The sequence below is a fragment of the Diaporthe batatas genome (genome assembly GCF_019321695.1).
Source record: "Diaporthe batatas strain CRI 302-4 chromosome Unknown Contig00003, whole genome shotgun sequence".
Taxonomy (NCBI): Eukaryota; Fungi; Ascomycota; class Sordariomycetes; order Diaporthales; family Diaporthaceae; genus Diaporthe; species Diaporthe batatas.
Window position 1 is genome coordinate 2,994,192 of NW_025408550.1, and position 27,984 is coordinate 3,022,175.

General features: G+C 58.0%; 11 protein-coding genes across 11 annotated transcripts; 9 read left to right on the top strand and 2 right to left on the bottom strand.

Annotated features, from left to right (window-relative positions):
• The first annotated feature begins 751 nt into the window (after positions 1 to 751).
• KVR01_003074 (uncharacterized protein) lies at positions 752 to 3,077 on the top strand. Its single transcript, XM_044787458.1, has one exon. It carries the CDS (start codon positions 1,113 to 1,115, stop codon positions 2,445 to 2,447), a length of 1,335 nt encoding a protein of 444 aa, XP_044648089.1. The 5' UTR covers positions 752 to 1,112; the 3' UTR covers positions 2,448 to 3,077.
• Positions 3,078 to 3,287: 210 nt separating this feature from the next.
• KVR01_003876 (uncharacterized protein) lies at positions 3,288 to 4,069 on the top strand (the record flags this gene model as incomplete). Its single annotated transcript, XM_044790139.1, has 3 exons — positions 3,288 to 3,400; positions 3,482 to 3,567; positions 3,990 to 4,069. The coding sequence occupies 3 exons, from the start codon at positions 3,288 to 3,290 to the stop codon at positions 4,067 to 4,069; spliced, it is 279 nt and encodes a 92-aa protein (XP_044648891.1).
• A 2,467-nt stretch (positions 4,070 to 6,536) lies between these two features.
• On the top strand, positions 6,537 to 10,660 carry KVR01_003204 (uncharacterized protein). The gene is made up of 2 exons (XM_044788547.1): positions 6,537 to 8,333; positions 8,394 to 10,660. The coding sequence occupies exons 1-2, from the start codon at positions 8,135 to 8,137 to the stop codon at positions 10,382 to 10,384; spliced, it is 2,190 nt and encodes a 729-aa protein (XP_044648219.1). The 5' UTR covers positions 6,537 to 8,134; the 3' UTR covers positions 10,385 to 10,660.
• A 402-nt stretch (positions 10,661 to 11,062) lies between these two features.
• On the top strand, positions 11,063 to 13,797 carry KVR01_003661 (uncharacterized protein). Its single transcript, XM_044794669.1, has 3 exons — positions 11,063 to 11,503; positions 11,585 to 13,346; positions 13,421 to 13,797. Exons 1-3 carry the CDS (start codon positions 11,197 to 11,199, stop codon positions 13,464 to 13,466), a joined length of 2,115 nt encoding a protein of 704 aa, XP_044648676.1. The 5' UTR covers positions 11,063 to 11,196; the 3' UTR covers positions 13,467 to 13,797.
• A 353-nt stretch (positions 13,798 to 14,150) lies between these two features.
• On the top strand, positions 14,151 to 14,657 carry KVR01_003079 (uncharacterized protein; the record flags this gene model as incomplete). The annotated part of the gene is made up of 2 exons (XM_044783830.1): positions 14,151 to 14,269; positions 14,321 to 14,657. 2 exons carry the CDS (start codon positions 14,151 to 14,153, stop codon positions 14,655 to 14,657), a joined length of 456 nt encoding a protein of 151 aa, XP_044648094.1.
• A 475-nt stretch (positions 14,658 to 15,132) lies between these two features.
• KVR01_002928 (uncharacterized protein) lies at positions 15,133 to 16,197 on the top strand (the record flags this gene model as incomplete). The annotated part of the gene is made up of 2 exons (XM_044786256.1): positions 15,133 to 15,278; positions 15,333 to 16,197. 2 exons carry the CDS (start codon positions 15,133 to 15,135, stop codon positions 16,195 to 16,197), a joined length of 1,011 nt encoding a protein of 336 aa, XP_044647943.1.
• Positions 16,198 to 16,574: 377 nt separating this feature from the next.
• On the bottom strand, positions 16,575 to 19,659 carry KVR01_003075 (ribosome biosynthesis protein KRR1). The gene is made up of 3 exons (XM_044784522.1): positions 19,362 to 19,659; positions 19,158 to 19,293; positions 16,575 to 19,092 (listed from the first exon to the last, which is right to left on the bottom strand). The coding sequence occupies exons 1-3, from the start codon at positions 19,388 to 19,390 to the stop codon at positions 18,286 to 18,288; spliced, it is 972 nt and encodes a 323-aa protein (XP_044648090.1). The 5' UTR covers positions 19,391 to 19,659; the 3' UTR covers positions 16,575 to 18,285.
• On the top strand, positions 16,697 to 18,035 carry KVR01_002956 (uncharacterized protein; the record flags this gene model as incomplete). Its single annotated transcript, XM_044793195.1, has 4 exons — positions 16,697 to 16,755; positions 16,814 to 17,089; positions 17,187 to 17,390; positions 17,480 to 18,035. The coding sequence occupies 4 exons, from the start codon at positions 16,697 to 16,699 to the stop codon at positions 18,033 to 18,035; spliced, it is 1,095 nt and encodes a 364-aa protein (XP_044647971.1).
• Positions 19,660 to 20,289: 630 nt separating the features above from the next.
• KVR01_002500 (uncharacterized protein) lies at positions 20,290 to 23,739 on the top strand. Its single transcript, XM_044787392.1, has 4 exons — positions 20,290 to 21,076; positions 21,348 to 21,432; positions 22,002 to 22,196; positions 22,327 to 23,739. Exons 1-4 carry the CDS (start codon positions 20,898 to 20,900, stop codon positions 23,320 to 23,322), a joined length of 1,455 nt encoding a protein of 484 aa, XP_044647515.1. The 5' UTR covers positions 20,290 to 20,897; the 3' UTR covers positions 23,323 to 23,739.
• Positions 23,740 to 23,834: 95 nt separating this feature from the next.
• On the bottom strand, positions 23,835 to 27,918 carry KVR01_002254 (uncharacterized protein). The gene is made up of 2 exons (XM_044783915.1): positions 27,159 to 27,918; positions 23,835 to 27,093 (listed from the first exon to the last, which is right to left on the bottom strand). Exons 1-2 carry the CDS (start codon positions 27,602 to 27,604, stop codon positions 26,676 to 26,678), a joined length of 864 nt encoding a protein of 287 aa, XP_044647269.1. The 5' UTR covers positions 27,605 to 27,918; the 3' UTR covers positions 23,835 to 26,675.
• Positions 25,796 to 26,458, top strand: KVR01_003827 (uncharacterized protein; the record flags this gene model as incomplete). The annotated part of the gene is made up of 1 exon (XM_044781331.1): positions 25,796 to 26,458. The coding sequence occupies one exon, from the start codon at positions 25,796 to 25,798 to the stop codon at positions 26,456 to 26,458; it is 663 nt and encodes a 220-aa protein (XP_044648842.1).
• Positions 27,919 to 27,984: the final 66 nt, after the last annotated feature.

Below are 27,984 nucleotides of genomic sequence, written 5' to 3' on the forward strand. Positions count from 1 at the left end.
GAGCCGGGCGGACAGGCGAATGGGGAAAAGGAAGAGAGGGCGAAACAAAATAAACAACCTTTTGGACTGACGCTACCAGGTGTCGTCGCACAAGGCCGGGGGGGCATCGGGGGCTGGGGGCCAATGGCGGCCCATGTGTGTGTGTCTCAGGCTCACCGACTATCTTGGACGTTGACTTTCTCCTTCTCTGATCACATAGTCGGTCACTGGTCTCCTCTGGCCCTCTGGCCCTCTGTGGCCCCCTCTGGCCCTCTCTGGCCCTCTCTGGCCGCCTGTCTTGCTTGTTTGCCCACATTTTCATTCGTCTGGTTGGTCTCGCTGGGTCTTGGGTCGCCATGGTCGCCCTGGTCGCATGCTTTTCTTTGTGCGCGTGGTCCAGGTATCCAGGTATCCATCCAGGTATCCAGGTACCTTTTCCTTCACCGTCCGGCCCGGCATTGGTGGCCTGGACCCTCTCTGCTCTGACCTGGACCTTTACTCCGGGATCCTGGGCCTGGTGAGATGTCACTCGCGACTGCCGCTTCTTTCTGCTACGTGCTACGTGCTACGTGCTACGTGCTACGTGCTACGTACTTGCTGCTGCTGCTGCTGCTGCAGCCCTCGCCCACAGACCTTGTCGCCGTGTGGTTCCTGCGCATTGCTGGGCCGTCCATGCCGCCCAGCTCCCAGCTCCCAGCTCCCGGCTCCCAGTGTACCTGCCAGGCCCCTGTCCGCCAGACGACTTGTTGCTGGTGACATGCCTGCAAAATGCTTGCGTTGCCAGTCCCGACTCGTTGATCTGACCCCATCCCCCTTCCCCCCTGATGTAGGTACAAAGCCTCAGGACTTCTTCAACAAGCGTTTTTCCCACCCTCTCTCTCTCCTCGCCCGCCTCCCCTTCACCTTGCTCAATCTTCAGCATCTTGTATTCTACAATCTACCCGTCTGTCTGTCTTGTCTGCCTGTCTGCCTGCCTGCCTGCTTGACCGTCCCAGCCCGATCTTGTGTGTTCGTCTGCCGTGCCTCCTTCGCCCTCGGCATCGACCATCCGCACCACACCCGCCCTTCCCCCTTGCGTTCCACCCTCGTATGCGACCTGCAGCCGCTTCAGGCAGGCTACCTGCTCCTCCATCATGGAGTCCCTCCCCGTAGAGCTGGTGCGCCTCATCTATGAGTCTTGTGACCTGCCCAGCGTCAAGAACCTCCGCCTCATGTCCTCCTTCTTTGCCGAGATTGGCCTTGAGTACTTGATGGGGTCCAAGATCAACGTCGTCAGCTGGAGGGACGACGTCGCCAGGCTGCACTCCATCGCCACCCACCAGCGCCTCAGGAGTGCCGTCCAGTCTCTCACCATCAACTTCGCCGATGTCGACGAGTACAATGCTCGTCACGCATCTTTCTTCCAGCACTACCTCGAGGACCCCGAGGAGCGCAATGAGCGTCTGCAGGCCGCCTGGCTGGCCTACTGGGAGGCAAAGCAGCAGCGCATGACCGTCCCGGCCTTTGACAGCCGCCCGGACATGGTCCTGGAGGCCTTCCGGAACCTGCCAAATCTACGCCACCTCGATGTCACTTTCACCAGGTGCCCCTTCGACATTGAGGTCCTGGACCAGGTCTTCCAGGGCCTGCCCAGCTGCCGCAAGATGGACCGGGACCATGCCGCCAAGAACCTTGCCCTGATCGCATCCGCCCTCAAGGAGACAGACCTGACCTCTTTGACCATCGACCGCTTCCCGCTGGAGACCTTGAGGCTGCCGGACGAGAGGAGGCACTGGTTCGACTGCGTCTCGACCTCGTTCGCCAAACTGACGACGCTCAACATCACCGTCGACCCGTCCACGCTTAAGCTGCCGAATCAGAGATTCAAGGCCATCAAGGGCCTGGGCCACATCCTGCGCTGTGCTGCCAATGTCACCAATCTCACACTGGCCTTCCACACCTACGGCATGCCCAAGCACAAGTTCATCATCTGGTTCGACACACTGCTCGAGGGCTTCACCTTCGAGAAGCTCACCGACCTCAAGCTGGAGGGCATCTCGTGCGACGAGGAAGACCTGCGGAAATTCATCCTACGGCACGCCGGCACGCTCGAGCGGCTCCGCCTGGGCGGTCGCGGCCTCGCAAAGGCCCACGAGGGTGGCCTGGGCGGCATCCACCTCTGCCGGGGCACCTTCCGGGGCCTGTTCGTCGGGTTGCGGAATCGGCTGCCGAAGCTGGAGAGGATCCACCTGGAGGGTGATTTCGAATGCGTCGGCGTCGAGAGGTCCTCCAACGAGGCCTACAGCTTCCACGGCGTCACCAACGACAACTGGGAGGACATGTCGGGTGACTGGCGGCTAGGCCGCGCCGTGTCATCGTCCGGCAGGACCACCAGGGATTGCCTCGACTTCGAGCGATATCTGCTCCAGGGGGGAAGATACCCGGGCTCCACGTCCGTCTCCCCTGCTGTCGTGGCCCCGGCGCAGTAGCTGACCACCGGGACCACATGTGGCCTCTTGCGACGGACGACCTTGTTAAATTACTACCACAACCTTTACGCTCTCTGACACACACACACTGCATAGACTTGCAACTAGACTTGGACTCGGCGATCGAGTACTGGTGTTCTGGGAATTGCTTTTCTGGGGTCGGGGTTTACCAAGTTTGGGAGTTCACTGTTGCCGCCGCCGCTCCTCGCCGCTGCAGCTTCCTTTTCAACTATATATAGACGAATGCCCCCACGGCGATCCAAACCGATCTACAACATTCATGTAGCTTCGAGACGATTTGACGATATCAAATAGAAAATGAGCCCAGAGCCAATCATGTTAATCATTCATTCATTTATCTGCCGACTCCTTATGCGTCTATCCATACCATGTGTTCGTGCATCCATCCAACAGCATATATAAGACCTCTCCGATATAGCGGTGCAACCTGTCGTCGTAGTTTGAAGCAGGCGGCCGCTTGGCAAGGCGGTTTTGACGACGCCACATGGGACGCCGAAAACCTGCTTGCAGTGCTGCTGCCCGGGAACTTGGAACGGCGACGGGTAGCCGCGATCACCATACGCAGGGGAGACGTCATCGTAGGTTACCCGCATTTTTCCTGGGAGGAACTGGGATACTGTGCAACCGCAATGAGTTGAGGTAGAGAGACACATCAATAAGCTGCTTTCATATAAGAACATGGTCCAAGATCAAGTGGTGATTTATTCCAAGGGACTTGAACCCAACTACTTCCCATTTCAAGCACCTCTACTACTCAAGTGCTTTACCCATAGACATCCATTCTGATTGAATCACTTACAAACCCACCCGCATTTCAAGATGGAATCAACCTACCAAATCGCCGTTGCGCTCCTCACTGTAATCCTCATCATGGCGGCGTCCTACTTTGCCTATGACCAGGGTTACATGGACCCTCTGATTGAGAAATTTGGGTGAGACCTCACCAAATTCACATACCAGCGCCTGATGGGTGCCGAGGACACTGGGTTACTGACTTGCCCTCTTTTCTCTAGTGTTTTCATGATGAAGGCCAAGGCGGAGGCGGAGGCCAAGGAGATGCAGGCCAAAGGCCTGAAGAGGGGAGAGGACTTTGTTGACTGTGAGTCTGTCCCTGTCGTCTGCTACATATCTCAAGTCATGCCCGTCTGCAATGCCCGCGCTGTCGCTGCTCGTCCCGACCTCGGGTACCATGGCGCGGCTGGGTTCACACTCGTCCCGCTGTTCCCCGCCCCTTGTGCCCGGTGTTCCCCCCGAGCCTGGGCTGGACTGTTACGACATCGGTCTGGGTCTTGCCTCGCCTGCCTCCTCACGTGCCGGATCCTGCGCCCGGCCCGAGGGGAAGGACGGCGAGCAAAAGTTTGTTGTGCGAGGGTGGCTTTCTCATCCAATGCGAGCTTGATTTCTCGAATCTCACCTCGCGGCCCATGTCTGGAGCACATGAAAGGCTTATTGCTTTCGAGTTATCGCGATCTTTCCGCTCCCGGAGCACTCACCACGGCATTGCTGACTCTTCAATCACAGCGGAGCTCAAGGGCAACCAGCAGGCTCAGGACATCAAGGCAGGCATGGGGTCGCTAGGTGGCCTGAAGAAGAGCCTTTAAATATGGGACTGCCGCGACCACGCGCGAACGGAACGTCACGGGCTCACCACGATCGGTTCGGCGAGATGAAGCGATTTGGGTGTCTTTTCTTGATGCCCTACTTGTACTGCGTGTGTGAATGGTAGTATCTGGTCTTGTTGATGCGCCTGGCGTTATGCGTACGCCATCTGGGGAGCAGAACTTGTTGTTTGTGCGTTTGTTAGTAAGTACCTACCTAGGTACGTGGGAAGACAATGTTCGGCCTGATAGTTTCTGGAATATAGCGGAGCCGCTCAGATGAAATCATTGACACGACTCTGTGACGCATGGACGACAGAGTGGAGGCGGCGTCTGTGAGGTGCGAAAAGTCAAAACGCGTCTGTGTCTGCCAGCAGCTCATGCAAGACATGGCGAGGCCAAGGAGGGAGGGGCCTGGCTGGCTGGCCGGATAGTCAAGAGCACAATGTAAGGTTGGGTGACGAAGTCCGAGCCACGTTGGAGCTGAGCCCAAGCTGCGGCTGCCTCGTATCATTGGCACTGCATGACAGGGCGGCAGGGCGGCAGGGCGGGAGGGGAGGAAGAAGGAGGGCATTAGAGTTGAGGCGGCGAATGCGTGCGACTCAAGGTTGGATGGGCCAGAATGTCCGCGGGTGGGGTCGGCCCCAGTCGTTGGATGGGCGTGGGAGAGAGGGCTTGTGTCGATCGTGTGGACCCGGATCTCCACGTGAGTGTGACAGGAGTGTCCTTGGGCGGCATAAGCTCCAGGACTTCGTGTCAGCGATGTACCAAAGGCCGCCGTGGTGCGTGGGTTGGTTGCTTCCGCCCTGTGAAACTGTTGCTGAGGAAGGTTCTGGGCGGAGGGCGGCTCTGCTTGGAGTTACCGAAAGGCTGAGATTATTTATTGTGGTCGCGAGACTGCGTCGCACTCGACAAGATGGCCCCGTTTTAGGAAATCGGGAGCAGGCTGCAACTGCGGGTGAATCTTGTTGGGGGCACACCAGGAGCAGAGAATACGGCCCAGCAATACTACATAGTATGTTCATTTGAATTGGGGGCCGGGTGATTTTTTTTTTTGACTCTCCCTCCCTCCTCTCTCTCTTGTTCCCTGCCTGGTAGACAGCGACTCTTTTCGCATAGCTGTGCTCGAGCGTCGTGACCGGACCGGGAGATTTCTTGGTCTTGGCAGAGAGTGTCTGGGGGCAGCCAGGCGGGCGTGACGAGGAATTGATGTGGTCGGATGTGATTGATCGACTCGGGATCGGGAATTGGCCATCACTACGACGCTGGCACGGAATCTGGCCCCGTGGCCCCGTGGCCCCGTTGAAGCGTGCTGGCGATGGCGACAGCTGTTGTCGGCCCCTCCGCTGAGCGGGACGGTGGGACAGCCGGAAATGTCGACCGAGTGCGGGCAACAGGGACCAGAGGAACAGGGCTGCAACAGCCCGGGGCGGTAGCTTGGGGGCTTGGCGTCGTCGGTGTGGGTATAGGTGTAGGAAACACAACAAACGAAACATGTTGTTGTGCGGTTGCGATTAGTTGGGTCTGGTCCCAGGTCTGGTCCCAGGTCTGGTCCCAGGCCTGTGTCGGAACAAAAACATGCCAAACATGAGATGGCAGACAAACCCGTACACATTACTGTGTAAGTACTTACCTAGGCTAGGTAGGCTAGTTGGCCAGGTAGGTACCTAGGTACCTAGGCCGTCTCGGTGCCAGGGAGTACGGAGTAATCTGTACTATAGTATGGAATGCCAGAAGCAGCGTGCCCCGCTGTGCTGTCCAAGCCACGGCAGGTGCTGAAGACAGAGTCATTCGTTCCCAGTCCTTGCTCTGACAGTCTGATGAGGACGAGTCCGAGCGTCGAGGCAGCCCTGGGCATGCTGGCATGGCGTTAATCAAAAGAGAATAGGAGAAGTGCGCGAGCGCAGGACTGGCTGTATAGTGCAGAGGGTAGTAGAGGGTAGCATCGTAGCATCCGTCGTGAACAAGGAGATGGGCCAGCAATGCGAGGGCTGGGCTGGGCTGCCTCTGCCGTCCGTTCGGCCGTTATGGGCAATGCAGAGAACAGACACTGAGAGATTGATCGAGGCACCGAGGGTGGGGTGGATAGTCCAAGGGCCGGTGGAGTGGCAGTTGTGCATGTTTCAAAGGCTGGACGCAAAAGGTTCGTCTCATTTCGAACCCCCCCCCCCGCCCCCCGCCGCGTAATGAGACTGCAGAATACCCGTCCATCCCGGTGTAGCAGAGCACCAGCGGAAGCAGCAACAAGCAGCAAGTCGCACGCGAGGGCCGGCCCCTGGACACGGCGGGCTGCAACACTCCAACACTGGAACACCAAACCTCCATTTCAGTAATTCAAATCTCTTGCCCCGGGACGGCTGCAATGCCGCCTTTGGTTGGCATGGGGGAGACCATTATTATTCTTTTCTCTCTTCATTTTCTTTTTCAAACGGGCGTCAAATTGACCCTCCCCTGCCCCGTCCGCCCCTCCACCACATTCTTCTTGTCTAGGGGCTTGGTCTTTTTTCTTCCCCCTTCTTGCAATCTAACTTGACTCGACCTGATGTGCCTTGATTTCTCGACACTCTCGACCCTCTCGACCCTCTCGGCCCCTCTCTCCTTTTCGCACGTCCGTTCCTTGTATTGTACGGTACTACTGTATTGTGTGCCCAGGCGCAGCCACACTCTGCTGTGCCGTGCAGTGCTCTGCTGCCTGTCCAGCGTCAACCACGGCTCGCTCCCATTCAATAACATAACTGAGTCGTATCGCTCACGGCGATCCCTTCGACTCTGACCTGCCTTGTCTGCTTCTTGCCTCGTTTCTCCTCCTCTCACCCCTCCCCCCCTCCCCTCCGCCTCTCCACACACCAGCACCAGGTCAGCCCGGCCCAGCTCCAGCAGAGCTTACTACGACCCAACACCGATAGTACGGGAGGCTGCAGTCAAAGAGGGTGCATCCCCACTATATCAACCGCCAGGAACCGTTGGACTCGAACCAGTCCAAGGCCACGACGAACCACCAACTCGGCAAGCCTGACCTGACAAGAGCTAGCCAACAGCCGGATGCCACCCACGCTTGCATACACCCCTCTGCTCGCTACGTATTAGCTCCTGCAGGCCTTGCACCCGTGCTGCACGCCCAGCCATCAGCTACCTCGAGGGGCCTTCGGTCATCCACGACTTGTCGACGTCAGCAGACAGGCGCAGTTGGCCCTCCCACACTGCGACATTGCAACACTGCTGCCAGTTCGACAGTCCACCAGATCCAGTCTTCAAACCCAACCCAGACGGGTCCAGAGGCCTTTGGAACCCATACCGCACCGGTAACATACTGTGTAATAGTAATAATACCAGCAGCCTGACCCGCTCGCTTCGACCTGGCCTTGCACACCCACGCAACACGTCTGCCGAAGCTGCCGGGCAAGAAACGCCGATCGGTTCTGTTTTTATTTATTGTACAACTACCCATCTGCTGCCTGCCTGCTGGCCTGCATTTGCATCCTGTACCAAGCACGAAACACCGTGCCACAACCTTGCAACAACCTTGCACCCACGTCACCCGTCTTTCGGGTCAACTGCAGCTACAAAACGGCCCCAGACGCCGAGTTTCCTCGCCCCCGATCTAATACTACTGCTGCTCGCCGTTCACGCTCAAAGAACTAGAACTAGCATAACGAGGCTGGCCCCCAGACCGTGCTTGTTCGACCCGTTCTCCCGGCCTTTGACCAAAAGACCCGAACTGATCCCACTACCGACCCGCGGCCGTGCCTCTTTTTTTTTCAGCAGGTTTTACCTCGCCCACGACCGTCACCCTGGTACCCGCCGCCTCGAAGCTCTCTGTGTGACCAGCCACCAACCCATTTCGCGACCACCACCATTCCTAAACCCACCCGTCTAACAACATCCAACCTTCACCATAACAGCATCCCGCCCCCCCTCCCCCACCTCACCTGGACACGGGCAACCAGCGCAGGGGCCAAACACGGCCAGATTCTGCCCCTGCACTCTCACAGCTCACCCCAATGCCTGCCATCCTTTGTTTTTCTTTAATGGCCTGAACAACAATTCTTCAGGACATCCGCTTTCACCATGCAGCGCTTCTCTGCGTTTTGGTCTTCTAGAGACAGGCCAAAGCCGAATGTTGGGCTCTTCAATCCTGTCACCGCGCCCGCCCCTGTCCATGACACCACCAACGCCCTGACCCGTCGCTACGGGCCTGAGGACTACTGGCCCTCCACTTTGGACCGCGAGAGCGAAAAAGCAGCTCGTATACTTCAGGCTTTCTGCAGTACGTCACGTCCGAGAACCCACATTATTTCCATGCGTTCCAACTAACATGAAAGAACAGCCGAGGGTTGCATAGCCGCTCGTGATGACAGCCCCACCAATCTCGAAAGGCGCGCATCCACCACGTCGCTGCAGCACAAGAAGAGGAAAATACCGCCCAGAATAGTCCAGAACGCTGTCGGCCTGGCAATCTTCTCCTGTATGAGATCTGGACTGTGGAAGAGCGGCAGCGGAGGAAGTGGAATTCTGGTCGCCAGGAAGTCCGATGGACGATGGTCCCCGCCTTCGGCATTCCTCCTGCACACGGCAGCCCTTGGATTCGTGATCGGCGTCGACGTTTACGATTGCGTCTTGGTTATCAACTCAATGTCTGATCTGGAGATGTTCACACGCCCCCAAACCACCCTCGGCACCGACGTACAGCTAGCCGTTGGGCCTACCATAACAGATGGGCGCATCGAGAACGAGGTCCGGGGTAAGGATCCAGGGCATACGGTGTTGACCTACGTCAGGGCCAAGGGTGAGCACCGGGCTGTTAATATCGATGGGTCGTCAGTCACGGAACGGGGATCGGAAAACCAGCGATTCTACGGTGGCGACGTCTCTGTTCTTGATGTGCTGGCAGGAAAGGTCCCTGAGAAGGACGACCCGGAAATTAAGACTTTGTATGAGGTTCTCAAATGCGCAGAGGGCAGGGTCGATTTCAACGCGCCTCTCCTGGAGAAGCTGGCGCTGCAGCCGGCCCCTGGCGACGCCGTGATTGAGGACCCATCCGCGCTCTCTCTGCTATCCCCGGGGAGGCCTGCGTTCGGAGTACCAGATAACGAGGATCCAGATCCATTTGGTGTTAGGGCGCTCGAGATGGCCGGTCTTGAGATCCGAGAAGCCGGGACCAGACACAGGCCCGCCAGCAGTCAATTCGAGTACAGCCCGAGCCCGAACAGTCCTTTGTTCGGCCAGTTCAACAACCGCCAGAGCACAGACACCTCCATAACCCAGAGCAATAGGGGCAGCTACATGTCCAACAGGACTACCCTCAGCCGCATGACAGATGCGTTCACGCAGACGACTGTCGACACTCGGGGGACCACACCAACGTCAGACGAGGGGCTGGACCGAGCCTCGATTGACAAGCTGCCGGTTGTGATGGAGCCGGAGGAGGTCGAGCACTCGCGGGAGAGCGTCGCCAGGAGCCCATCCAGGGAGCGACCAGAGTCGATTCCGGAGGACAGTGTAGCCGAGGAGAAGGCGGCGAACGAGATCACAACGATCTCCGAGGAAACCCCTGCCGCTGAAAACGCTAAAAAGGCAGACGGAGTATCTGTCGACGAGCGGGATGAGGATGCAGACGACGAGCAAGAGGAAGGCTCAGATATCGAGAGCGGCCCGGAGCTGGAGGACGACCAGGATCTGTCAGAAGACGATGAAGATGATGAAGACGATGACGACGACGAGCCGGTTATTTTCGAGGTGGCTACAGCTGCTCAACCAGCCCGGGCGGTCCCGTCGTCACCTCAGGTCACTCAGATCATCCACGCGAAGGGGGCACTCGTGAACATCCCCAAGCGTATTGTACCTGCAATTCCACCAAGGAGCCCTGCAAGGTCTTCACGCTTCAGTAAGAGCGATTTCGGAGAGATCCCAGCGAAGAGTCCGTTGAGGAATTCTTTCCAGTCGACAATGACGAGCAAGAGCGAAGAGGGAGCGGAGCACAAGACCATGGATGGGGTTATCGAGTCTACATCCAAATGGGCAACTAATGTAACACCGGCAAGCCCATGTGAGCAGGATATTGAGACACAGGAGCAGCAGTTGCGGTCCAGAGCATCTTCGCCCACGTACACCACTGTCATGGAGAAGCATTTGAGCATGGAAACCGAGGACATGCCCCGGACGCCGTCCACGCTCCACACCTCTGGACCAACATCATCAGGGGATGAGCAGGAGCCTCGCACGCCGAAGCCAGAGAACGAGGTGGCCACAACCGGAGATGCCAAGGTGGCAAGACACGAGGTGATGAGTTTCGGGGTCGAGCTCGACGGCACATACTAAAGGGCCGGTGAGCCCTCATTTTGGTTTTTGGGACTGGGCATACTTTTTCTTCGGCATTGGCGTTCATAGGCACAGAAGCGCGATATCCATCCCCTCGAGGGGCAAAACAGGTCTGGGCATGGCACGGCACGGCAGCTGGAGGCTGGAGGCTGGGAGCGGGCGACAGGCAGCTTTTATGTCTAATGTTTTATGCATTGCTACATGGGTACACTTCCTGTTGATAGCAAATCTCACTATGATGAACATCAACAACATCATAAGGCAACTTGCACACAATTCCATCCACGAAGTAGAAAGTGAATGAATGGACTGGTACCGTTCAAGAATGGTGGTAGATCACTACCTGGGTATTGCTTTAAAACCAAAGAAAGCCCTTGTGATCCTTGGGCGGGTACCGGGGTACCGGGACGAGCAGGCCTTCCTTCCACGTTGGCATGGTTGTCTTTAAGCAGCGCGATAGATTGAGTTCGCCGAAGGATTACACTTCTTACAAAGCTTCTTAGCCTTGAACACCCCATGCTGGGGCTGGTACGAGGCCAGTAAGACCGGATTGGCACAAGCATCCCCGAATAGGTTCTGGGCATCGCCTAGGTACTCCGTACTGTTTACCAGGCAAGCATGGGCTGCAGCTGACTGAGGGTTAGGGGTTGCGCGAGCGCGCCCAAGCTCCAAATCGCTAAAATTCCCAGCGAGCTTATTACTTGAAGGCGCGGTCGCGACACACCAGCGCAGGCACGTCGACTTGACTGGACTTCAAACGGCGGGCATCCCCTCGTTCTCAGCCTTCACCCGTCAACCCGCAAGGCCTCACGATGTCTTCGCAAACAAAATGGAAGGAGGAGCAGGTTCTCGTCATCTGTCCTGGCTCCTCCACAACAATGGCCCAGCTCGGCTGCAGCGAATTGACGCCGCCCTCGCAGCGCTTCCCGACGCGCATGTTTAAAGACGAGCAGACCGGGGCGTGGAGGCCGTATCATACCGTCAAGAGGAAGAAGGAAAACCTGCTGAACACTAATGGAGGCGCGCAGGCAGGTCCTGTCGATGGGGCCAAGGCTGAGGAGGAGTATGAGTTCGTCGAGGACCCCGACTCCAGCGAAGGCGCCGTATACCCCATCCGAGGTAAGTTCTGGCGTGGCTGCACCTCCATCGGTGCCCGTTGAAAGCACCCGCGTATACTTACACGCCCGATTTGCTGTACAGGCGGCCGCATCGTGCATATGGAGGCCTTTCTCGCGTTCCTAGACCATGTCCACAGCATGCTGACGACGACGTACCACAACACCCCGATCACGCTCATGGCGTCGCCACAGTGGACACGGCCTGACTGCGAAGCCATTGCGCGCTACGTGTTTGAAAAGACCAAGACTCCGGCACTCTGCCTTATCCACAGCGGCGTCGCGACACAATACGGGCTTCGGTGGCCCACCATGACCGTCGTCGACATTGGCTTCCAGAAGGTTGACGTGACCTGTATATATGACAACAGGATCGTGAACCACAAGGACTTGGGCTTGACGACCCCGGAAAGCGAGAAGGAGGCGGCCATCTCCGGGGGCGAGGCGTTCACTCTGAAGCTCAAGAAACTGCTCGAGGGCCAGGGCTTCACCTATGAGATGGCGGAGCAGCTGAAGAAGAGCCAGATCTGCGAGGTTCTGCCGTACGCGGCGGATCAACCTGGGCTGATGGAGCTGCCCTCGGCGAGTGGCAGTAGCCAGCAGTCGGCAGCGGCACCAACGGGTCAGCCTGCGGCGCAAGCGGCAGCTGGCACAACAAGCGACTTGTCGGTGGGTGCGGAGGCTGACGACGGGGTCACTGTGGACGACAAGGGTCCCGATAATGACGGTGTCCTTGACATCGCAAACATCGTCACGAGCGGCCAGACCAAAGAATTCCTGGCGAAGAAGGAGAGGGAGAAGCAGGAGAGGGCAAAGGCAGGGAAGAAAGGTAAAGGCCCAGATGCCGTGGACGCAAACAAGCCATCGCGGTTGCCGAACTCGAAGAGGTTGAAGAATGTGTTCCATTACGAAGAAATCGTTCACGAGGAGCCAGCACCGGCACCAGCCAAGGCGGTCGATCAAGAGAAGGAGAAGGAGAAGGAAAAGGAGGATGTTGCGCCGCCCGCTAACGGCGAGGGGCCAAAGGTGGAAGCTCAGGCAGGGGAAGCAGAGAAACCAGCTGGGGAGCAACCAAGTGGTGATGCCTTCAAGGTAGACAACTTCTTACCACCTCCGGACTCGACATCCGCACCGGCCACGTCCTCAGAACCGCAGACGAAACGCATCAAGAGAGATATCGAAATCGGCCTGGAGAGATTTACGTTTGCGGATCGCGCCGAGATCGACCGAATCGCAACGACGATTTACCGGGCCGTGCAGGAGATTGGCGACATGTACATGCGACCGGGCTGCTGGGACAACATCGTCTTCGTGGGCAACGGCAGCCGCATCCGCGGGCTGAAAGACAACATCCTGCAGACCCTGACACTGCGACACCTGATCTCGCCCAGTAGCGCGACCATGTTCACGTCGGAGCTTCCTTCTAACGTGGCGACGCCCGCCGGGACCGGGTCGCAGACACCAACGGGCAGTTTCACCGGCCCACCGCACACAATGCCCACGGGGGCCTCGTCGGGCGTCAACCCGCTGCTGCAGGCGGCCACGACGGCGGCATCGCTTCAGCAGACGCCGCACCCTGGCGTGTCCACGCCTGGCGGGGCGCCAGGGTCCACGTCGGGCGAGGCTTCGGCGCCGCACATGTCCCACCATTTCCACAGCCAAACGCCGACGTCGATCAAGCTGGCGACAATGCCGACCTACCTGGCCGAGTGGACGAAGCACGGCTTCGAGGAGGCCATGTTCCTGGGCTCCCTGGTAGCCGCCCGCTTGGTGTTCTGTGTACACAACCTGGATGCACAAGGCCTAGAGGCCCAGAGATCCATGAGCCTGCACCGGGTCGATTTCAAGTAAGTCCCTCCTGCCACGGGACTCATGCAGCCTGATCAGAGGATGCCTTGCTAACACCCCACCCCTCCCCCAGTGAACTTGGACCAAAGGCCATCCGGACACATTCCATGCTGGGATGATATACTCGTTTTTGACAAGCAGAAAGAGCATAATTAATTTGCAGGAGGGGATGAGACTGTGCCTAGGGATGAACGACTGCTGGGAGTTGTTGCTTATTTGTGTTTCAGGGGCCTGGCCTGGAGTTTAGAGGCGATGACTGGGACGCTCAGAGTAGGTATGAACAGGACAGCGAAAAGAGAAAAGCCGAGGATGCCTATATAGTTGGCTACTACTTGGGAGGTGGGCATTCCGCCCCGGAGCAGAGAGCAAGCATCATGCAGAGCTCGCGAGCCTGGGGCGTGTTTGATTATAGGCAGGTATCACAATAAAAGACTTGGTCTTGATGATGAAGCATGCTGGCCTAGCTGTGCCATTTACTCGTAGGGGTGCGTTCCACTGGTTTATGGACGGTGGCACTGGCGGGAAGAGCCAATGTGTGTGGCTGGAATCTTTGGTGGTTGTATATTTTCGGACCGTCCAACCAGTCTAAGAGCTGCAGGATGCGCCAGAGTGGACCGTTTCGTGCTTCCAACAAGCAAGTCAATCCCTGTCTTGCACTCGGTACGTACGGAGTACAGAAGGACTCACAGGGTTCCACAGAACAGAGCCACGTGGTGGGTGATTCACATCTGCACGTCAAAAAAAGCTGCATAAGTCTAATCAGAAGCCCCCCTGCTCAAGACTGAGGTCAACCTCCTCTCACAATGGCTTCTTCCACCCCTTCCCGGCAGCTCATCAGCTCGGGCAGCGCGTTCGAGGCGGAGATCGGCTATTCCAGGGCCGTAGTCGACGGCGACTTTGTGTTCGTGTCAGGATGCACAGGGTAAGTCCACTGCCGAACGAGTCATTCTGGGCCTGACGACGGCGCGCACAGGTACGACTACAAGACGGGAGCCATCTCGGGCGACGTGGCGGAGCAGGCGGAGCAGTGCATGGTCAATATCGCGGCGGCGCTGTCCGAGGCCGGGGCCGCCGTCGGGGATATCGTCAGGGTGCGGTATATGCTCCCGGACCGGGACGACTTCCCCAAGACGTGGCCGGTGCTGAGGCGCTGGCTGGGCGAGGTCAGGCCTGCGGCTACCATGATTGTGGCAGGGCTGATGAAGGAGGAGATGAGGATCGAGGTTGAGGTCACGGCCAGGAGGAGGGGAGGGCAATTGGCTTTGTCGAGGTCGCCGAACGGGGACGGCGGGAGGGCGGGCCTTGCTTGACAAGTCGACCCAAACCTCGCCGACCCGGCGAGCCTGACGGGGCGGGAGTGGCTTTTAGTGTTTGGGGTGGGTCGAATGTGGACTTGGGTTGCCTGTCACGGGCACGGTCTCCTTATGCTCTTTCCCCATGTGTTTGTTCTCGACCCCAGGATGGCAGACATTAATGACCACGGGGCCTGGCTTTTGTCACGTTGGTGAGTCCCCCTCACAAAGGTTGTATCTGTGTGGTCTAGTCCGAGTTGTAGTGGTGCCAAAGAGAGCTCCACCTGACGGAGACGTGGGCTGCGGAGACAACTGGACTTACAAAGGAGGAGACTGGGTCGAGGTTGCCGCAACCGTCCGTGGGCCCGGCGACCTTGTCGTGGATGGTGTGTGCCTACCTACCTGCCTACTTATTAGCCTCGCTCGACACGGTCGAGTTTCGTGGTGTAGGCAGTGTAACCAACCACCCTGCACGTATTCACCACACAAAGTCATGATCGCAACAGTCCTCTCGGGCGCCGCCTTCGGGGCTGCCCTCGTCGCCTCGGGCATGTACTCGCCCTACCTGATCGCCTCGCAGTTCACCATGCAGAGGTGGAACATGCTGCAAACCTTCCTCACCGCCACCGGTTGCACTGCGTGAGTTGTTCCCTCGTACCTGTCTTCCTCACCCGGCTAACACTGCCGTCCAAGCCTCGCCGTGCACCTCCTCTCCGGACTGGGCAGCCGGGTCCCCCCACCGCGGTCCTACTCGCCCGCAGGTCTCCTGGGCTTCCCACTCGATGGCAACCTCATAGGCGGTGCCCTGCTCGGCGCCGGAATGTCCTACGCGTCCTCGTGCCCCGGCATGGTCTTCCTCCAGGTCGCAATGGGCGTGCCCTCCGCACCCCTCACCCTCGCCGGCGCCGTGGCCGGCGGCATATTCTGGTCGGCGGTGCTCAAGGGCTGGATAGCCGCCCGGCTGCGGAAGCAGGCCGCCAGGGGACACGGCACCCGAGGCATGGCCTCCTCCCCCAAGACGCTGGCCCAGCTGCTCGGCACGCCGCCCTTCGAGACCTTTGTGTGCTACGAGATCGTGCTGGGCATCATCGTGGTCACGGTGGCTGGCAGGGCGGTGTCGGAGCCGTCAGCCCTGCAGCCCATCGCCGGTGGCTTGGTCATCGGGGGCGCACAGCTGATCTCCCTGCTGACGAGGGGCTCCCTGGTCGGCGTCTCGACCTGCTACGAGCACATTGGCGATTGGGTCCTGTACCTGCTCGACGGCGCCAGAGGTCCCCGCCCCCCCACGGCCACCCTGCTCTTCTCCGCGTCCATGATGGCCGGTGCCCGCCTGCTGGCCTACCGGATGCCTGAGCTCGCCCTGGCGCCCGGCATCCTGGCGCCCGCTGTGGCCTCGGGGAAGGCCTTCTGGGGTGGGTTCCTCATGGCTGTGGGTTCTAGGCTGGGCGGCGGGTGCTCATCAGGACATGGCATCAGTGGCATGGGTCTGATGTCTGTGGCCAGCTTCGTATCTATGTTTGCTGCTTTTGCTGCTGCTTTCGCAGTGTCGAGGCTGTGAGTGTATATGTGTGTGTGTGTGATGGAATGAATGAGGCGAGAGTGAGAGGGAATTTTCTCCCGGCGGCTTGTTGTCCCATTCAACTGCTATTTAGAACCCTAGATTAGAGACCGCTGGCTCGCAGCCTCATCAGATACCGCAATCGAAGGATCCGCCTAGCCCCCTGGCCCCTTGGCCTGCATGCCCTTGCTCTTTCTCCTGTCATCCGGCTCCGGTGTCTCTTGAGCAATCCCGGCCGTCCCGGCGGCACAGGAGCCGAGGCTCATCGGCACCGAAATGCGGGGCGTAGCTCATGCAGCAGCGGTACTTGAGATCTGAATGAACCTCATTCCCCCTTGCGTAGACGTCATTCGATCTGACCGGCATGGTAGTTTAGATCTTGTTGCCTCAACTATTGTCTCATTTCTGGCCCCAAGATAGCCCTCACTTTTTTTTTTATATTTATACCTAGGTACAATTCATCCCAGCCGCACATTGCCAGGCCAGCAAAGCAGCCAATATGCCCATCGCATTGACCGTCAAGAAGATCGATGGAAAGCCAGGAAAGGTTTACTACCCGTAAGTTACGCAGTACTACAAACTACCGACCGTGCCGAGATACTCATCTTTCCAACAGCCTCCAGCTCAAGGAAGTACCCAAGCCGTCCCCTGGCCCAAAGGAAGTCCTCATCCGCCTCAATGCCGCAGCTCTGAACCACCGCGACCTTTTCGTCCGCCAGCAGCTTTACCCCGGTATCTCATTCGAGAACCCACTGCTCGCGGACGGCCACGGGACGGTAATCCAGTCCGGGCCGCAATGTGTGCGCAACCTCCAGGACAAGGACGTCCTCCTGTTCCCAGCGCGGGGCTGGGACGCTCATCCCGACGGACCCGAGGACTCCAAGAAGTACAGGTACGCGGTGTGTTTTCATTATTGACAGGCTGATTCAACTCCTCTCCAGCACCCCTAGCCCTCCCTCCCAGGACATTTGACCTGACATAGTATAAAGCGTAATTGGCGGGACTGCCATGTATGACGCGGGCACTGCACAAGAGTACATAGTCTGCAACGAGGAAGACGTCGAGGTCGCGCCGTCGCACCTGTCTCCAGTCGAGGGCGCAGCGCTGCCGCTCGTGGGCCTGACGGGCTGGAGAGCGCTGGTGACCAAGACCGGAGAAAACGCGAGCCGTGGCCGCAACATCCTGATCACTGGGTACGTAATCTGCCATGCTTCACCCTCGCACTTCCCCAGCTGCTACGGCTCGCCAAAAGAGGGCATCGCCTTACTCATAGCGTGGACAGTATTGGCGGGGGCGTTGCTCTACAAGTGTTGCAGTTCGCCGTCGCGCTCGGGTGCAATGCATGGGTCACAAGTGGCGACAAGGCCAAAATCGACAAGGCCGTCAAGCTGGGCGCCAAGGGCGGTGTGTCGTATCGAGACAAGGACTGGGAGAAGCAGCTGCAGAAACTCCTGCCAAAGGAGAGGCCTTTCTTGGATGCCGTCATCGACGGGGCTGGCGGAGACATCGTTTTGAGGACGGCCAGGCTGCTCAAGCCGGGAGGTATCGTTTCTCAGTACGGGATGACCACCGGCCCGACCATGCCGTGGGTCATGCAAGCCGTCATGAAGAACATCGAGTTGAGAGGCAGCACGATGGGCTCGAGAGAGGAGTTCCGAGCCATGGTCGCGTTTGTCAGGGAACGGCCGCTCCTGAAACCAGTCATAAGCCGGGTGGCCAAAGGCTTGAAGAACCTGGACGGAATCGACGAGCTCTTTGCCGACATGAAGGACGGCAAGCAGTTTGGCAAGTTGGTTATCGACATCTCCTCGGGGGCCGCGCCGAGCTCCAAGTTGTAGGGCCCGGTCGTTGCGCTTGTCACAGATAGCCTCATGTACAGTACTGCCCTGCCGAGCAAGCATGCACTGTGAATCACACCACGGATCCGCATTGCTCGCAAATGAAGCCCGCGTAGTCGTGAAAACGTGTCCAGGCACATCAAATCGGTGAATATCGCTTGTTGCATTTGGTGATAATACATTTGGTCCAAGGTTCGACCGGGTATCGCGTGGGTGGCCGAGCAGCCGGCCAGTAGGTGAATTGAGAAGCTCAAGCAGATGCGTCCTTGTTCTTCTTCCTCTTCTTCGGTTTCGAACCAGCTTCCTCTGGGGGGACAAACTCCTGCTCGCGCTCCCGCTTCTTCTCCTCCTTCTTCTGCCTGGCCTTCTCCTCCCGCTCTGCCTTGGCAGCTCGCTCTTTTGCCTGCTTGCCCATGAAGTACGTGCCGTCCTCGATCTCGAGGTCCAGCTTGCTCTTTTCGGGCGCAGGAGGAAACGCCGTGTAGGTCTTCTTGCTCTTGTCGGTAACCACGTGTGGCTTTCTCCTCTTGCTCAGATTCCTCCTGAAGTTTGGCAGGAACCGGTCCCAGTTCTCGTTGGCCAGTGCTGGGTCCTTGGCCAGCTCCCGCTTGACCATGAGCTCCTTGATCAGGTAGATCGGGTGGATGTTGTGCATGCAGTCCTCGACGACCCTGCGGACTTCTTTCAAAGACTTGAACGGGCCCATCACGCTGACGGTGTTGCCGTGAACCAAGATGTATGTAGATGTGAGCAGTTCTAGCGCCTTCAATGTGGAACCGTTGGGGCCCAGGATTCGCTGGCGCCTTTTTGCAAACTTCTCCTTGTTTCCGACCAGATTCCGGATCTTGATGATGTCACATGCAACGCCATCCTCGAGGATTTTGATCGCCTGAGGGGCGGGGACGCTCCGGGCGAGCAGCTTTATGAGGTCTCGCGCGTTCAATATGGCGGCGGGATCAAATGTTTTTCGAGTGGTCTTGACAGTCATCATGCCTTCCACAAGATCCAATGTGCAGGCGATGCCATGCTTCTCAAGCGCTCGGGTGACAAGGGGCCACTGGCGGGTCTCTGGTCAGTCTCGGATCACTCAGGGCTGCTAGCGTCGAGGGCGATGGGACTGACTGCTTCCTTCAGATACACCTCGCGATACTTTGGGAAGAGCACTGTGAATGTTGACTCCTCTGCGAAAGTGCCGCCGGCATTGTCTTCCCGTTTGAAGGCGGGAATCTCCCACTTGTTGATGTCCTCCGTGTCCCACCTGGAGAAGAACGTTGGTCAGCGAATTTAAGCCTCATGCTTGGGATGAAAGTTGCGGGGACCCCGTACGGTTTGTCTTTCTCGTGCTTTGTTGACATGTTTGCTGGGAAGCCTCGGTGAGGACGTTGTGCGATTGTATTGTTGCGTCGGCGTGCAAGAGACACCCGACAATTGGAACTGCAGTTGACTGCCAAAATTATTTTGGCTATCTTTTTTTTCGGTCGCGGGTCGGCAGGCAAAAAAGCTCCAAGGCGGAGGGAGGTATCAAGGTATCTAGGTACTTAGGTACTTTGGGTATGTGGGTACAGTACTTGCATTCCGCCCCATGTTGCTGCCACAAACCACCACTCGGCTACCTTCCCGTCTCATCTCTTGAGCTCCCGGGCCACGGACCCCTTTAAGATGGCCCAGCATAGATGAACTTGGACGTCCGACAAGTCATACCGAGACAACTCGTGTATTGTGTCGGCATCTTCTTGTCGTTCAGTGCGTGGTTCGAATGTCCCAATTAAGCTCTTGCCTCCACTGCTTCCCGATATAGAAATCCTCATGGGGGAGTTGGTCGGCTGATCACTCTCCTTTCCGGTGTGGCCTTTGACGTATGTGAGAACGAGACATGCAGCCCAATCTCCCAAATTTGATAATTTGAGAAGGGCAGAGGCTGTGTATCCTGTGCAACTAGTCCTGGTTTGTGGCAAGGCCTTGTACAGTATCAGTCTCTCAGTCTCTCCGTCCAGCTGCCCTCAGCCACGACTCTGGTTGCTGGGCTCGCCGTCAAGGGATGGCCCAATAAAACGGCCACTCCGTTGCTGTCTGGCCTGCTCGCACCGCACAAGCAGCACCAAGCCCGCCCTCCTCGTAAACACACGGTACAGTGCGTGACGGCTGGGGTCAGCTTGGAGCTTGGAGCTCGAGCTCGAGCCAACACGACATTGCCCCCAAGGACTAGTAGAACGCAGAAATCAGGGGCTCGGTCTATTCTGGCCAGGGTCTGGAGCGGTTCTGTATCTGGCTGATTGTGAAATAATCTGTTGTGTACTGTACCGAGCATGTGTTGCTGGTTATTCCTCCTCGTCTGCTGCTATTTGAGCTCTTGCAACGCCTTCTCTATCTCCAATCTCCCATGCCTGGTATCGATACATACTTCTGAAACGTCCCTTTACTTGCAAGCCAACCACGTTAGCCCGTCGAGTTGTAATGTTTTGAACTATTGCTGGTGGCTGTCTATCTCTTGTTTAGTTACCCCTCCATCCTCCAGTCGCTCATTTGTCCTCCTCCTACTGCTCCTCCTCCTCCACACACCTCCTCCGCCCGTCTGTACCGACCCGGGCATCTTGGAGACTACTCGACAGTCTGCCACAGCACCCTCGAACCAAACCGAGAGCAGCAGTGCCCCGGCCCCGGCCCCGGCACCGACACCCCGAACCCGACGAGCCAACCTGTCTCTCCCCCGTGACCTCCCTGCCCGTCGCCAAGCTGGCTTCGACTCGCTCTCCGCTGCTTCTCCCTCTGCCCATCCCGCATCCTTGCTTGACACCTCCGCCCGATCACGACCACCTGTGCCATATCGGGCTGCCGCCCTTGACCTTCTCCCCCAGGGTCAAGATGGAAGAAGGGCAAGGCGGCCTGCCCCCGCCGCCAACCCTCGAACCGTTATCGCGACCGAGCTCGACCTCGACCACTGCCTCCCTTTCCCACCAGCAGCTCCCGGGCATCTCGTCGATTGCTGCAGCAGCAGCCGCCGCCGCCGCCGCCAGTTCGACGTCGAGTCCGCCGCAGCAGAGGTAGGTGAATAATCAGACTGCGAAATCTGTTTGTCCATGTGAATCACTTGTTGGTTGAGGCCTGCTGGCGCCAGCTTCGTCGAATGGGAACAGGCAGATGTGAACTCGCTTCGCTCTTGCACGCGAGCGCGCCTACGGCACCTTGTCCATCTAAGCTCGGTCTTCGCCCCCCTTCAGACCCGCACTCGGCCGAAGCGAACGCTGTCACCTCTGCCAAACCTCCATCAGCATTGACTCGATCCTCAGCTAACCCGTCTCCTCCACGACACAGAGCAGTGACGAGTACGCCGTCAACAATGTACTCGACACCCGCGACGGCGCCAGCTGCGACAAGTGCTGGCCCAGGTGGGAATCTGGTAAGTGACGTTTATCCTTCTTTTTCCCTTTTTGCACATATTCATATTCAATCACCCGCCCACGCAACCCATCACTTTTTCTTGTGCGACCAAGTAAAGCGTTGCATCCTCGCGCCACGCGTCACGCAAAACAGCCAAAAAGAGGCCATGCCGTTCAAGCCAAAAAATTCATCCCCTCCCCCCTTCCCAAAAAAAAAAAAGAGAGGTTGCAAGGGTGTAGACTGCCGGCGCTGATAGTAAGCGCATCTTCTGATTGGCCGAAGCATGTGAGCAATGGGCGTGGCTCGGGTGGGATCGCCCGCTAGTGAAGAAAAAAAACTGGGTTGTTGGCCTGTGGGCTGGCTCGCTCTCTCCCCCCCAAAACTTCTCCCTCCTTATCTCTGGCATCCGAGATCTTATCAACACGCCCATTCCCTTCGCCTTACCTGTATCTCACGATAGACCCCGATACGCTACGATATCATCCCGTCCCATCTCGCCGCGACTTTGTCTCTCTGCAGCGTGCTGCTGCATCCCTCCCAACCATGATGGCCTCCATGGCGGCTAACAATGACCAACAAACGTCGCAGCCCGTCTGCCAGAATTGTCAGACCTCCACCACTCCCCTCTGGCGTCGCGATGAGTCCGGCGCCGTCCTCTGCAATGCCTGCGGCCTGTTCCTCAAGCTGCACGGCCGGCCTAGGCCCATCTCCCTCAAGACAGACGTTATCAAGAGCCGCAACCGTGTCAAGACAATGCGCCCTGGCATGGATATGAAGAAGAAGGTAAGCCTTCCATGCGCAGGCCCATCTAACAACGCTTCTCGAGTCCGACGAGGCTAATGTTGCATTCCTTCCCTCCTGGCAGAACCAGGCTGTCGCCTCTGATTCCAACGTCGCTGATCTTCAGGCCCAGAACGCTGCTGCCGCTGCCCTCGGCGTCCGCCGCACCTCTCAGAAGGCGGGCAATGGCCACATCGACGATACCAACTCCCCGATCTCGCGAACCGCGACGCCCAACATGTACGCCGGCCACATGCTGTACCATGGCCTCGACGAGCACCACCTACAGCAGCCCTTGTCTGGTTTCGGGGTCCCAGGTGGAGGCAACGGTCGCGTTCCCTCACCCATGAACGGCGAGGGCGTGCCACAAACACCCGAAGAGCTCCTCGCCCTGAACTCAGGCCTGAAGACCCGTATCGACGAGCTGGAAGTCATCAACGACCTGATCCAGCGCCGCCTTCAACACTACGAGACCTACGGCGCAGGCGCAGGCCCAGCTGCCGGCAACGGCCTCGACGGTCACGATGTTTCCCAGGCCGAGGCCCAGCTGCGTGCCCAGGTCGACGCGCTCTCAGCATCGGAAGCCCAGCTTCGCTCCCAGCTTGACGAAAGCCACCGACGAGAGAACAGCATGAAGCGACGACTAGATGAGATGGAGCTGGAGCTGAAGGAGGCGAAGGAGTCGCTCGAGTTCCACGACAATGGCCGCGCAAAGAAGATGCGCATGACTGAGACCACCGATCCAGTCTCCGCCTTGAAGGATGATCTCCTGGCAGAGGCGCCTGCGGATGCCACGGCAGATATACCAACAGATCTTCCTGCAGATGTTGCGCAAGAAATTGCGCCCGAGCTTGCAACGGAGCCTGCGCCCGAGCCCGCCCCTGAGGCCGCCACCGAGCCTGCACCCGAGCCTCCGACGGAGGCTGCTATCGAAGGCGCAACTGAAGCTGTTCCCGAAGCTGTCAGTGATGCCCCTGTTCAGGCGGCCCAAGAGGCGCCGCCGGAAGCACAAACAGAAGCTGCCATGGAGGCCCCCATGGAGGCCCCCATGGAGACGACCACGGAGACGACCGCGGAAGTGCCTGCGTCGACAGGGGACCCCGCAGAGGCTCTGCAGGCCGCTTCATAACTGCTCAGGTTTGCTTTGCTGGTAGTTGCTCCACGCGATCTTGTGACGTCGATTGCAGAACGAGATCTGTACATCGAATCACGACTCACTTACTCCACTACTGCGCGCCACCTTGGCGGGTCGCGGCAGCACTCGTGCCAAGGTCGAGGCTGCTCACGACCACTGCTGTACCAGTGTCTTATGGTTTAGCCTCATACATGCAGCTTGATGGTTTTTGGCGTTGATAACGAGGGACGGACTGGGTAGACCGTAATTCTGAGGTGTCTTTACCCTGTGCCATTTTCTGGTAGCTTCTGAGTTCGAGGCGGGAGTCAGTGGTACGCCTGACATGACAGTGTATTGTGGAGTTGTAGGAGTATCTCATTATTCACAGCCTCCACTTAGATCATGGCAATGGAAACCAAAAGTTTATTTGAATTACCGCCGAGGTGCTCCTTAACTATCACCCGATGTCATATGCACATACCTGGTGACTGCAACAAGCACACTTTGAAGTACATGGACGGCGTCAGCAGCTTGAGAGTGTGTTCAACTTTAAGAACTATCATAAAATGCCTTCTACGTGGAGACTGCCTTACGTCGTTCCTGCCACGCTATACACGAGTGACCTCTCAAAAAGAGGTGAAACCAGTAAATATCACTTGTGCTGGTCGGTGACCGAGTGAACTACTGGGAACCGGGGCTTATAACGGTAATCACACTGCAAGATGTATGCTTATTACGGTGCACTTTCTATACCAAGGGGACTCTTCTGAAGCCACCAATAATCGCCTTGGTCCCCGGTGACGATGACCGAGCACGATCACGCCGTGAGCACCTTCGGGCCCCACAGGAAAACGGATGCACGCGCACTCACGCTGTGCACGCATGTCCCTTTTGTGCTGGCTCCTGTCTCCAACACGCCGCCTTCAAGAGCCAAACACACGTATCAATTAGACCACAAGTGGGCCGATTCCCGCTTGCGATCAAGCGGAGACGCTTGTGGGTCTCTGGGCAAACCACAATTCTTGCCTGCTACGCTGGCAGCCCTATCTAGAGGGGCCAAGCACTTCCCCTCCGGTCTCGCCGAACTGGGGGAAGGGGATTGTGGTGTATACTACCTGTACACAGTATATCCATTTCCCTTGTTTCGGGCCTCGGGCGGCCGTGGACGCGGACAGACTGGCAGTCCCGGACCGTGGGTGTCCGCTCGATCAATAGGAGACGGCCTTGGCCTGCGTCCCGGCTGAGGGTCTCCCTCGACGATCACACCCTCGATTTGGGCCCAGATTTGACTCGCCTCACCAGGGCGGCAGCACCCACGTGGTGCATGAGGGCGAGATAAGGACGTTGCCATTGTGCCGTGTCCTCACCGAGACGGTCGGCTCTTATCTATCGAGCCGCAAAAGGGGTGTTCCAACGCCTATCGCCTCATACTCATCATAGTTGCTCCCAAGACATGCCGGCCTGCCCTTGAGAGCACTCATCATGCCGGGCGTGGCCCCGGATAGCACCCGCATCCAGAACGGCATTCGACGGCATGGGGCCAACGGACCAGGCGAGCACGGTGCTGGGGGGTGGGCTCCGCATCTGGGACCAGTGGTTTGTCAAACTGATGCAGCACCCACCTGTCGGGATCGCTGGAGCTCGGTGGGCGGTGAGAAGAGGTCCGTACTTGTGGCCATCAATCAGTGAGGTCTAGCGTCAGGAATGCATCGGGATTCGGGGGGGTACGACCGACTTATTACCACAGTATCCAACGGCAATCAGCACCAGAGAGCTCTTGCTGTGCAGCCTGACTGCCTGGCTGCGTGCGCCCATGCTGCTGACAGCATCCTGCGTGCGTGCAGCCGGTCAGCACAAATACATGTATGCATTGGACTGTCCAAGTGGTGAATGGGACCGAGAGCTGGCCAGTGCGCACACAGCAGATAACCCCGGCCAGGGGAGTTCACCCCCGAGATTGAAAGGCGGCCCGTCATCTGAATAGATTAATCTGGCCCGTCGAGTCGAAATTAGGTTATGTGATGAGCGTCTTGACAGGGAGTGGCAGAAGCCACCTTCCCCTTAACTGAGACATTCTGTGGACCCTCCAACGATCGTTCTGGGGCGCCGACGTGGGCTGCGTGTGGGCTGCGTGGTGAACTTGGCAAGCCGGCCACCCTCTTGTGCACTTTCGCCAAACCTTGTACATATTGTCGCGAAGGAGGATGGCCCCGGATGGCCCCGGCCATCCCCAAGATTTCGGGCCAAGGGTGATAAAAACAAAACAAAACGGGCATGGCCTCGATCCCTTTTGGCCGCTGTGGATTCCACATTCCTGCGTGCCCCCAGGGTAGAATTCCACAGGTCACAAAGTGCGACATTGTATCGTGACTTGTCTCATACAGCATTGCTCATCCCTTCCTCCCGGCCCCTCGACCTCTTCACTCAACCCCGCCTCTTCCTTCACTCTTCTCGACCGTCCTCATCACTCTCACAGGCGTCCTCTGCAATGCTGCAGACCAGTCAATCCCAATCCAACATGTCTCAAACCCTTTCACAAAACGGCGCCGCCAGGATGAGATACCCAGAAATGTCTGCCAAGGACGACATCATCCAAGCCCTGATCGTGGCAGCTGCACAACAGTACGCCCCGAGCGCCTCGTCACCTTTAAACCCAACCTGCTGCGGTGACAAGGGGCTCAGGAGACAGAGCTGCCGTTCTACGAGACTCAGGCCCGTGAGAAGGAAGACCAGCGAGACCCCAACGGAACGGCTCCTGCGCCGCAAGGCTGCCATTGCTTATGAGCGTACGACGGCCTGCTCACTACCCCCACCAAAGGACGCGAGCAGCACGGTGATCTGTACCAAGATCTGCGATTCGTCAGCAAAGGGCTCCAGCTTGGCCATCACCACGGTGGAGACGACTCCGGAATCAAACACAGAGGCAGCCACCATGTTCCGGGTGGTCAAGGTCGGCGACGTTCGGCACGGCTGGCTTTCCGACGTGGAGAGGCAGGCGGCGAGTGACTTTTCCCTGCTCCAGCAGAACTCTTCCGCCCGGCACAGGCTGCAGATAGCCCTGATCCTGAGCCTCTTGAGCGTTTGCTCAACGTTCCTCACCATCGTCGGGCTTGATTCACTAAGAGGGCACTACCTTGCCCGTCAGATCTGACAATGCCGGTCGGGGGCGAGAATGGAGGGGAATTGAGAAGCGGAATTGGATTTGTGTGGAGATCGTCGCCCGAGACGAGGACTTGGGTGGGATTTCGACCCGGAGGTCCCAGCTCCATACGCACGGTGCCAGCCGGCTTGACCTCCCCGCCTGTCGCACGCTATCGTGACACCATCTCCGACTCATACTACATCATAATATTATCGGCCACCCTTAATCATTGCGACTTCGGGTCGTCCTTCTTCGAGGCGCTGCGCTCGGCATTCTGCTTCTCGATGGCAGTCTCCACCTGCCATATCGCTCGCTCAAGCTCGATCTCGAGCTGAGGCAGGTCCAAAGCCTGCGTCATTATCTTCCCGTTCGACTGGGACAGCAACATCGTTTCACCATCTTCCGGCTGGGCGTCCTTCGGCAGCGTTGGGTTTTTGTTTTTGGGTTCCCCTGGCGTGGTTGTGGTTTCAGGAGTTGACGGCAGCGGTGGCTCTTGCTCTGAGTAGACCTCATCGAGTTTGGGAGACGGGGTATGGATTAGGAGTTTGTTCTGAAGTAAGAACTGGATGTGTTTTCCGCCGGCCAGGGCGCGCCAATGTGACCAAGCACGGTACACGAGATAGAAGAAGGGGATGTTCGGGATACTGGCCGGGCCCCGGTCAGTATGGACTTCACACGCGACGATAGCACAGGCAATGCTAGCACGTACATTGGAACCAATGCAAACGGTGCACTGATCGGCATCCCGACGAAACACCAGAGCAGCCTCCGCCGATGCAAGGCTTCGCGCTCCGTGCTCAGAGCATTAAGGACCTCGGTAACCTTGTCGGCTGATACCAGCTTCCTGGGGTAGATGACCTCTACTTTGTCGTTGCCCCGCAGCTCGTCGTCCTTGCGCTTTGTCGACAGAGGCGGCACGGACTTCAATGCCCACTCCTCGTAGGGGATCCTCTTTAGTGCCTCATTCCCATAGCCGACCACTGTCTTCTGCCATCCTGACTTCTTCTGCTCCCAGCCGGCCCAGGTCTTGGCCGCCTTCTCTTGTATTCTCTCGAGGAGTGATTGCTTGGCTTGCTGCGATGCGGTCGCCGCATTCATACGGTGCGCGTACAGAAGCGTCCGACGCGTCGATATCGGGAGGAGGAAGATGCGCATTTTTGGCGGCGGGTGGCGTTCGGCGCTGTACCTGACGGGGGGATGACTTCCAAAAACTGTGAAGATTGGGTCGAGAAAGCTAATCGCTCATTCAAGATACCAGCCTGTGTGCACAGAGAAAGTGTTCCATCTTTAGGCGAGGAAGGGCATGGCTGCGGACGACTGGGCGTGTCAACAAAAGCGGGCTACAAAACCGGTGGCGGCGAGGGAGGGAGGGAGGCCTGCGAGAAGCTGTCGTCACAATGCAAGCCTGGATGTCCGAGTCTATCTGGATCTAGCTGGGCCCTGGCTGGCATTGTATTTTTTTCGGCAACAAGCTCCCTCCCTCCCCAATCCCGGCCGAGCAGTGACGCACGAGGTGGATGCTTAAATCGCCTCTG

Coding starts and splice junctions, on each gene's coding strand:
- KVR01_003074 (XM_044787458.1), top strand. CDS start 1,113: ATGGAGTCCCTCCCCGTAGAGCTGGTGCGCCTCATCTATGAGTCTTGT.
- KVR01_003204 (XM_044788547.1), top strand. CDS start 8,135: ATGCAGCGCTTCTCTGCGTTTTGGTCTTCTAGAGACAGGCCAAAGCCG. Junction 8,334..8,393: donor TATACTTCAGGCTTTCTGCA/GTACGTCACGTC, acceptor ATGAAAGAACAG/CCGAGGGTTGCATAGCCGCT.
- KVR01_003661 (XM_044794669.1), top strand. CDS start 11,197: ATGTCTTCGCAAACAAAATGGAAGGAGGAGCAGGTTCTCGTCATCTGT. Junction 11,504..11,584: donor CGCCGTATACCCCATCCGAG/GTAAGTTCTGGC, acceptor TTTGCTGTACAG/GCGGCCGCATCGTGCATATG. Junction 13,347..13,420: donor CTGCACCGGGTCGATTTCAA/GTAAGTCCCTCC, acceptor CCCCTCCCCCAG/TGAACTTGGACCAAAGGCCA.
- KVR01_003075 (XM_044784522.1), bottom strand. CDS start 19,390: ATGTCAACAAAGCACGAGAAAGACAAACC. Junction 19,294..19,361: donor AAGCACGAGAAAGACAAACC/GTACGGGGTCCC, acceptor GTTCTTCTCCAG/GTGGGACACGGAGGACATCA. Junction 19,093..19,157: donor AGGTGTATCTGAAGGAAGCA/GTCAGTCCCATC, acceptor GAGACCCGCCAG/TGGCCCCTTGTCACCCGAGC.
- KVR01_002500 (XM_044787392.1), top strand. CDS start 20,898: ATGGAAGAAGGGCAAGGCGGCCTGCCCCCGCCGCCAACCCTCGAACCG. Junction 21,077..21,347: donor TCGAGTCCGCCGCAGCAGAG/GTAGGTGAATAA, acceptor TCCACGACACAG/AGCAGTGACGAGTACGCCGT. Junction 22,197..22,326: donor GCATGGATATGAAGAAGAAG/GTAAGCCTTCCA, acceptor CTTCAGGCCCAG/AACGCTGCTGCCGCTGCCCT.
- KVR01_002254 (XM_044783915.1), bottom strand. CDS start 27,604: ATGCGCATCTTCCTCCTCCCGATATCGACGCGTCGGACGCTTCTGTAC. Junction 27,094..27,158: donor CCGTTTGCATTGGTTCCAAT/GTACGTGCTAGC, acceptor GGGCCCGGCCAG/TATCCCGAACATCCCCTTCT.